This window comes from Gymnoscopelus microlampas (assembly GCF_963454915.1).
Source record: "Gymnoscopelus microlampas genome assembly, chromosome: 9".
Classification (NCBI taxonomy): Eukaryota; Metazoa; Chordata; class Actinopteri; order Myctophiformes; family Myctophidae; genus Gymnoscopelus; species Gymnoscopelus microlampas.
Genome location: NC_139946.1, coordinates 39,103,499 through 39,113,498, shown reverse-complemented (window position 1 = coordinate 39,113,498; position 10,000 = coordinate 39,103,499). Strand labels below are relative to the sequence as shown.

Sequence of the window (10,000 nt, the reverse complement as noted above, 5' to 3'; positions counted from 1 at the left end):
AGGATGTCAAGGAAGGATAATCGTCAATATCTCCTTATTCTATAATCTCTACTTATTTACGCTGCACTTAACAGACATATATTGACTTACTATTTGGAATGGAATTGAGTGCTTTTTCTGCGATTGATTGATCGCGTCTGGAATCGATTAAATTGCTTCAAAAGCACAAACCCCGCCCACACTGATGCCCTGGCAGACCAAAGCAACTGTTTAGATGGAAATGTCTGCAAATGAATCATTAGCCCATTAAAACTGGGAAAGCATCTGTGTCATTGTAGTTAATATAGCATCACAATCACTTTAACCATTGTTTTATACTTTGGCTATTAAAAAATAGCAGATATACAAGCTTGTAGCGAGTCACTTCGTGCCACGCTACGAGCTTGTAGATCTGCTATTTTTTTTAAATCATGAAAACGTGTGCAAATCTTTGAATAGATATATATTTTTTAAGTGAATTTTTTACTCAAATCTTTGCTTCTGGGGGTCCCTACGGAACAAAAATATTTTGAGATGGAGGTCTGCGGCCAAATACACATCATTTTGGGGGTCCTTGACATGATTTATTTTTTAGAATCACTGATATAGCAACATACGTTTTTCAGAACACGGTTTAGAAGGCATTTGTAGAGTCGGCCTCAAGTCTTAATGGGTTAAGCCTGATTTATATGTTGTCGTACGACGGTGCCCCATGCCGGAACTGGCCAATCTACGTGTTGTGAGCTTGTAGAGCTGCTATTTTCGGCAAGGGACGAGTATTAAGTTAACCCATTAAGAACTGGAACGCATCTGTGTCAAAAAAAAGCTTGATTACTTCCTGTTTATTCGTTCTTTTTGGCAAAAACAAGCCACATTCAACTGCCCACATCTACAGTACGTAAACGGATTACCACGACCGGCCACATTTCTCCCCCCGATTCTACGAGACCCCCGTACATGTAATGAGGCGATCGCCTTGAGGACGCCGATCACGGAAAAATATTCCATGATTTTTCAAAGGTTAGTAAAAACACTCGAAAATCGTGGCGTGGCAAACAACGTTTTATTTATTTTATTTCAAAGAGGTAAACAGGGAAAGGAGGAATAATGGAGACACACATTTTTTTTAATTATTACTGATATATTGGTTTAGCCGATATCAAAATTAGATTTTTTTTTTTGGGCATCAACAATTTTGTGCAACCCATATCTACCATACCATATGTCTGGATTTGCTATTTTGGGCATGCCAATATGTTACGTTTTCCAACATTTTTAAAAATGTTTCAAAAATAGCTGATCTACGAGCTCACAACGCATCACATGTGAGCTTGTACAGCTATTTTTGAAAATGTTGGAATAGGGCTTAATAAGTGGTTGAATAAAATAAAGTTCAGTTTATGTGTGTATTTATATTCACTTGTTTGCTTGAAGATATCCTTAATTTATTATTATTATTATTTTTTTTTTCAATCAAAGTTAATTGTGTTTGTTTGATGTATTTTTTTGCTTATCATTTAAATGTTCTGAAAAGAAAACGTTAATGAAACGATTTATTGGATTATTGACAGAATATCGATCAAAACATTAGGGCTAGGACTTTAAAAAATCGGGATTGGCATCGGACCCAAAAACCTGCATCGGTTGGGCTCTAGTTTGTATGCATATACGTGTGTGTGTGTGTGTGTGTGTGTGTGTGTGTGTGTGTGTGTGTGTGTGTGTGTGTGTGTGTGTGTGTGTGTGTGTGTGTGTGTGTGTGTGTGTGTGTGTGGGTGTGTGTGTGTGTGTGGTTCCAGTTACAGTACTTTGTAGCACTTAATTGCTTTCTTTGCACTCTATTTACTTGACCATTAACCCTGTCGTTTGTTGACTAGGGTTCATGCCACTTACTCCCATCTTGCACTTTGTAAGTCGCTCTGGATTAGAGTGTCTGCTAAATGCCTTAATTGTAAATTGTAAATTGAGTGTGTGTGTGTGTGCGCATGAGAGCGAGAGAGACACTTACCTCCTGAGAGAGGAAGGGGATGATCTGAGCACAGATGGCACTGAGACGCTTGACAATCTCCGCCTGAGAGAGACAGACAGACAGACAGACAGACAGACAGACAGACAGACAGACAGACAGACAGACAGACAGACAGACAGACAGACAGACAGAGATAGAGAGAGGGGGCAGAGGGCAGAGTAAGTAACTAAAATAAATAACTAATAGAAAGTGAAATAACCCATTAGAGACCTGAGGCCGATTCTAAAAATGTTTTCTAAATCCTAAAAACATCACGATTTTTCAAAAATAGCAGATCTACAAGCTCATAGCGTGGCACTCGGTGCCGCGCTATGAGCTCGTATATCTGCTATTTTTGAATGGTCAAAGAAATCTTAAAATGACACAGATGCGTTCCAGGTCTTAATGGGATAAAACACTGACATGTTTATCAATGTTTTTGCTTATAATTAAAAATGTTCTCAAATAAAAACATTAATGAAGCGAAAGAGCTTGATCAGCACACAAGAGAGAGAGAGAGAGAGGGAGGGAGGGAGCGATGGAGGGAGAGTTAAGGGGGGAGAGGGAGGAGGGAGGGACAGATAGATATGGGTGGCCGCGGCCAAATACATATCATATACCTTGACATGAAAAAGTTTGAGAACCACTGATATTATAGCAAACATACTGTAAGTGTTTCGGAAAACTGTTAGGATTTAGAAGACATAGAATCGGCCTTAGATCTTAATGGGTTAATGTACATTTTATTGTCATTGCTGTCGTGGCCGCAGGTCCCCCTGATCTGGCCTCTTAATGGGAAGAAAAATACAATCGTATACACAGTATACAGAGTAGACTATTAGAGTAATGGAGAAGGAGGAGATGGATGGAGCTCCCATTAGGTCTCCATAGTCATCATGTGGTCTTTTAACACCATCATGCTCTCATTTGGCTTCCTCTCGCTCGCGTTCAATCAGTGTCCTCATCCCTCACTCTCTCCTCGTCCTGCTGTCCTCTACACACACACACACACACACACACACACACACAAACACACACACACACACACACACACACACACACACACACACACACACACACACACAGTACACACTCTCATTCTCTCAGAGCGGTCTATTCATTCATTGCCGTTACTTATGCCCATTTCGTAGAATCCATAAAAATGCTCTCCACAAACACACACACACACACGCACACGCACACGCACACGCACACACACACACACACACTGATAGGTTCTTATCATTTTACACACACCCTAGGGCTTAGAGTACACTCCAAATACACACACACACACACGCACAAAATTAAACACACACATGTACTCATTCGCTCAAAAACATGGCCGCATGCAGCAAGCCCAGGAAGCTGAATATCATGTGCAATTGTGCATGCATGCATGCACACACACGCGCACGCGCATGCGCATGCGCATGTGCACGCACACACAGCACCTCTGTGTCTAATTCTATCTGTCTGAGTGCTCTCAGTCTCATTTTCCTGTCTTCTTCACTCAGCCGTTCTCTCTTTCTCCACAACTACTATCGCACTGAGGACTGAGCCATTATTACTCTATTCATCCTCTTCCTCTCATCCCTAAACACACACACACACACACACACACACACACACACACACACACACACACACACACACACACACACACACACACACACACACACACACACACACATCTCTTCTCTCTCTCTCCTTTTTTGCAAGTACCAAACATATGTTTCTGGCTTGCATAGATTCTAGAGAGGTGTGTGTGTGTGTGTGTGTGTGTGTGTGTGTGTGTGTGTGTGTGTGTGTGTGTGTGTGTGTGTGTGTGTGTGTGTGTGTGTGTGTGTGTGTGTGTGTGTGTGTGTGTGTGTGTGTGTGTGTGTGTGTGTGTGTGTGTGTGTGTGTGTGTGTGTTTGATGACTGACAAGGCCAGACACACCTATCATAGCCCGCCCCCCCCCAAACACACACACACACACACACACGATCAGCCAACCTGTCAGTTGCAGCCAGTCTCATCTCAGACTTTATAAAGTATCTTTTGCCAGACACACGGCTCTGTTCCAAGGACAGAGACAAACTCGTCGTGTGTGGTTCTGTGCTAATGGCTGTTTGTGTGTGTGAGGGAGACAAAGGACAAAAGAAAGATAAAAGAGAGACGAAATGGGGAAATTGTTAGAATCAAGTTATCCAGCAACAGACATTATAAATAATACTAACACTGAGTTATTTAAAATCCCTTTTATGCCCATATATTGAGATCGCTGATGTCATCAATATTTGCCTATACTCATGCATGCTGTATACATGGGCATGTCCCCTTATGTGCCCATATATGGAGCCGACTGATGTGTTTGCACCTGACGACACATTGAGGTTAGACAACACACTCCATATTTGGGCGTATACAGTAGCTGCATTGGGAACTCCTTGTAATGTATGGTTATGGCTGAGTCATAATGACATGAGCGTGACAACGTTGTCCGCCGGCCCACCCTGCCGGCCGGTCCTCCCTTAAGCCAATTTTAGGATGTTAAAAAGAAACATCCATATTGACATGCCCAAAACAGGAACGCCAGGTTGAAAGTGGTGAAGTCTATCTGTGGGTTTTATATAACCAATGAAAAGTATTAACAAAAGCTTGGAGTCTACATTGGAGTCATTGGAACACAGGTTCTTTTTTTTTTTTAGATACAATGTTTCTGGTTAATCATTCATTATGCACTTATTAACAGTTTAGCTATGATTAAATAAGAAAAAGAGGTTGCGCATCAACAATGGGTTTTCTCAGTGGAGTGCTAGACCCAAAGTCCAGTATACACATCAAAAGAAGGAATTAAAAAAAATCCCAAAAGGGTAGCACATCCAAAAATATCAATTAAATGGAGGACAAAGTACTCACATTTCCACTTCTTTTATTGGCACACCAATAAAATGAACGCTTGATCTCAATATATGGGCATAAAAGGGATTTTAAGCGTTCATTTTATTGGTGTGCCAATAAAAAAAAGTGGAAATGTGAGTACTTTGTCCTCCATTTAATTGAGATTTTTGGATGTGCTATCCTTTTGGGATTTTTTAAAATTCCTTCTTATGAAGTTTAGCTATGATGTTTGCATTTACCTGGTCTAAAGTGGGAACAATGCCTTATTAAGGTTAATAAATCATTTCTCTTGGCACAGAACTGGCCAGACATCCTCTTTCCCACAATAAATCAGTATACTGAATGATGGCTAATGTATCTGCCCCCTGCCCCCTCCCCATGATGGGCCATGTCTGACTTTGGTCCCACTAAAATTGCCAACACTTTTGTCTAATCCTGATATAAGGTTTTTGTTTTGTTTAGTTTTTTGGAAGTTTGTCAGAACTTTACATTTATCCAAAGCCAGAAATATGTCAACATTTGAAGTAGAAATGTAATCCTGACGTCTGCAGGCCACGTCCCACGGCAAAGTTGTCAGAATTTGACATGTATCCGAAGCCAGAAATGCATCAATATTTGACGAATGCAGACGGTGTGGACCATGTGGACTCAATGCAGTCAGTATGGACTGAAACTACCGGTTTTGACGTTCGTCTAACCATAACACGAATCCTTATGTAAACCAAACAAACTGTGGCTAACCTTAATAATCAGAATATATGATGATAGATGCTTTATTGTTCTTGTGGAAATTTGTTTTGTACCAAGCAGCAATATATAACAATGCCTAACCAAACAATAGTGCAGTATTTCTGATTTCTGACAAACAGCTAATTCTGACAGCTCTGGGTTGACACCATTTTGCGGGAAAACTTGTGTCCGCGCTTCAATGTAAGTTCTGCCGGTACATTTATCTTCAGGTGAATGTGGGAACTTCTTGCTCATAAAAATCAGTGAGGAGAAAAGGCAAGTAGGTGATGGGAGACAGGCTACAGTAGTCTAAATCAAGGATATTATTTTGAAATCGTGGCAACTAGGATGAGATGTTTTAGGTTCATTTGTGGGGCGGCAGTGGCTCAGGGGTAGTGGCCGGGTAGACTGAACTGGAAACCGCAAGGTTCCCAGTTCGATCCCGGGCTGGGGGGCTCCCCCAGAGTTAGTATCGAAGTGTCCTTGAGCAAGATGCTGAACCCCTAATTGCTCCCGAAGAGCAGGTTGGTGCCTTGCATGGTTTCCTCCGCCATCGGTGTATGAATGTGTGTGTGAATGGGTGAATGTAATGCACAATCTATGTAAAGCGCTTTGGATAAAAGCGCTACATAAATGCACCATTTATCATTTAATTTGTTGTCTCACCTCTCTTCTATCCTGCCTGTCTTGTCTGCCATTTCTCCTGTCCTGTCCTGTCCTCTCCTCTATTGTCCTCGCATGCCCTCCCCTCTATTGTCCTCTAGTGTCCTCTCCTGTCCTCTATTGTCCTCTCCTCTCCTCTCCTGTCCTGTCCTTTCCTCTCCTCTCCTCTCCTGTCCTGTCCTCTATTGTCCTCTCTTCTCCTGTCCTGTCCTTTCCTTTCCTCTCCTGTCCTGTCCTCTATTGTCCTCTCCTCTCCTGTCCTGTCCTCTAGTAACAGATTGTCTGTTACTCTACAGCAGGTCTGGCAGAGGGACTCCCTTCTGACCCTAATCAAACCAGATGACCTGAGTCTGAAAATTGGCCAGATCAGCACCAAGCTGATCCTGGATCAGATCCCCAAAAAAAGAACAGCCCAGAAAACAACAAACATGGAAAGCCCCCCAAAAATTACCCAACCCAACATAAAACAGACCACAATAAACAACAAAAATAGAACAAAGCAGAGCCAGCGGTCATCATTTAGTCAGACATAATTTGCTGTGGAAATGATTAGTCAATAACGGAAATCAACTTGAATTCTGCCCCTGAAAATGCAGAATTCATGGACATGGATTATACTACTCCGTTACGATTAGTCCATGTCAGTGGAACCGGCTTCTGCTCTGCGGCTGTGTGTGATGTATTGGTTTTAGGACATTGGCAAGAAACAGCGGTGTAAAGTAACTAAGTACACTTACTCAAGTACTGTACTTAAGTACAATTTTGAGGTACTTTTGCTTTACTGGAGTATTTCCAATTGTCTATACTTTTACTTTTACTTCTACTCCACTACATCTCAGAGGCAAATATTGAACTTTTACTCCACTACAATTATTTGAAAACTTTAGTTACTAGTTACTTTGCAGATATAAATTATAATTATTACATTATAAAACATACATTAACCACTTTAGCCCTATTTTATACCGAGGCTATTTGAAAATAGCCGATCTACAAGCTCACAACTTGTTGTGGGCTTGTAGATCTGCTATTTTCAAACACATTTTAGTACATTTACTTTTGGTACTTTAAGTACATTTTGATACCAATACTTTTGTACTTTCACTCAAGTCAATTTTGAATTCCGGACTTTTAATTGTAACAGAGTACTTCTACATTGCAGTATTGATACTTTTACTTAAGTAAAACATTTGAGTACTTTTTCCACCGCTGGCAAGAAAGCAGACTAGAGCTGAGCAGGGCTGGACCGGGCTGTGCTGGGCCAGGTGTCGGAGAGACAACAGACTCGGCCCACAGCCGTGCCAAGCCGCGGACATCATGAGGCTCTGGCAACAGACCGGATGGAGGGATGGAGGGATAAATGCATGGAGGGATGAACGGATGGAGAGATAGATTCAGAGAAAGAGAGAGAGGAGTGGTCAATAAACACCTGAGGGCAGATACACTGCCAACTGGCGCACACACGCACATGCATGCGGACACGCACATGCACACACACACACACACACACACACACACACACACACACACACACACACACACACACACACACACAGAAAGAGAGAGAGAGAGAGAGAGAGATAGAGAGAGAATAGGCCAGACGCAGGGCCCCATTTAGAGAGGAGTATAAGCTCTCCCAAAATATCCTCCCAAAGACGAATACATAGAGCTAGAGAGAGAGAGAGAGAGAGAGAGAGAGAGAGAGAGAGAGAGAGAGAGAGAGAGAGAGAGAGAGAGAGAGAGAGAAAGTGACAGAGGAAGCAAGGGAGAGAAGGAAGGAGGGAGAGAATGAAGGAAGGAGGAATGAATAGGAGGACAAGGACAGCCTGTTCCGGAGGCTGTGGAGCATATTAGCCTGTCACTGCCTGAGGGACACACACACACAGTCTTTGGTATGCCAGCGCGCGCGCGCGCACACACACACACACACACACACACACACACACACACACACACGCACACACACAGAGTTTACCGGCGTGTTCAGACATGTCACCTCGCTGGATCATTGACGGCATGATAATCACAACCAGCATTACATAGCATTGATATAATCACCCTGTCTCACTCCTGCATAATGACGCAACTATCGTTGTGTGATAAGGGCAGCAAATACTAAATATTACATCCTCCACAAACCCACAAACTGACAAGTTCAACATGACATACTGTGTAGAACACAGCATACTGTGTATATATCATTTATATATATATATTTATATATATATATATACAGTGGCGTGCACAGACATTTTGAGGGGCAGGTGCTCAACTAAATTATACTTTTTTTTGTTTACTTGGTCTGCTCTTTTTTCCCTCTACACTTATACCTCTTTGCCAAAAATAGCCGATCTACAAGCCCACAACGCCTCGCAGCGCGAGGCGTTGTGGGCTTGTAGATCTGCTATTTTTGGCTAAAGTTCTCCTCAGAAAAGGGATGCTAGGTTTCGAGCGGTTATGGTAAAAAGAAAAATCATATCACATAAAGATTTGGCGGACCCCCTGTTGAAGACCCCTGCTGTGCCCTTTTTTCAAAAGGGCACTTCTGGTCAAGAGGGCAAAGGGCAGGTGCTCTAGCACCACCTAGAGTCTATCTGTGCACGTCCCTGTATATATATATATATATATATATATAGTATATTCGTTGCTGTCCAGCAGAAACCAGCTAACTCCATTTTGACGCTTTTGCATTTTTTTTCCATAAATCAGGGCCATTGAACACTCTTTACGTCTGTGTGTTGGTAAAAAAAAATATTGAACAAATGAAAAGCATTAAAAGGCGCTTCTGACAAAACCAGCTAACTCCATTGGATCCTCAAACTTTCTGCTAAACCAGCCAGCTCCACCGGAGTTAACTGGTTTTGCTGACTCCAGGCTCCACCCCCTTTTTACCTCCAACCTCATTGTGAGCTTGGAGGTCCATTCAGCTGTTCTTGTCAATGATGAACAAAACCTCCTAACTCCACCAAACATTTTGGAGTTAGCTGGTTTCTGCCGGACAGCAGAGATATATACGTACACTGTATATATTTGTCAGTCAGTCAACTGCATTCAGTACGTATAGATACGGTGAACATATGGGGTAATAACCCAACAAATGCTTCTCACAGAAACCTGAGCACACTTCACAACGTGTTGTCAGCACAATATATACTGTAACCCAAGCAACACTGGGCAGGCTGATAACGCGCCGCAGCTTTTTCTGCTTGTATCGTTATATACTGTATCGTTGTTGGGTGGAAACCTTGTATGTCCAAAACCGTAGCTTTTTTATTATTGTTTAAAAAATATATATAAAATAGTGAAAACAGCTGATCTAGAAGCTCACAACGCGTCTCGCATCGCGTTGTGAGCTTCTAGATCAGCTGTTTTCACTTATTTTAATGCGACACTCTTGTATGATGAAAGGGCAATAACGTACTAAAGAAAAGTACAACGTTGAAATATAGAGATAGGAGGTTTCTGCCCGACGAAATGTACCGTATGTACAGTACAACTGATAACAATGGGAAATGGTATCATTGTAAAAGCTTAAAGGACAGACATTATGCGGTGGCTGATAAGCCTTGGTGAATTTGAATGTGATGAGTGTAGGTTGCGGCTGGCACAGGAGGAGGGAGGCGGTGCCCGGTGTGCCAGGGCACTGCCAGCTGTGCCAGTCTCCAAATCCCAGTACAGCTGGGCGTGCCAGCTTTATGATGGCAAACCTATATGCGTGAGTGTGTGTGTGTGTGTGT

General features: G+C 42.2%; 1 protein-coding gene across 3 annotated transcripts in view; it reads right to left on the bottom strand.

Annotated features, from left to right (window-relative positions):
- Nucleotides 1-10,000, bottom strand: part of tle2b (TLE family member 2, transcriptional corepressor b) — a 112,510-nt gene that overhangs the window by 42,559 nt on the left and 59,951 nt on the right. For all 3 annotated transcript variants that reach the window (XM_084067574.1, XM_084067573.1, XM_084067572.1), the window contains one exon: nucleotides 1,985-2,047. In XM_084067574.1, the coding sequence (XP_083923700.1) occupies nucleotides 1,985-2,047 (63 nt within the window). The remainder of the gene's footprint in view (nucleotides 1-1,984; nucleotides 2,048-10,000) is intronic.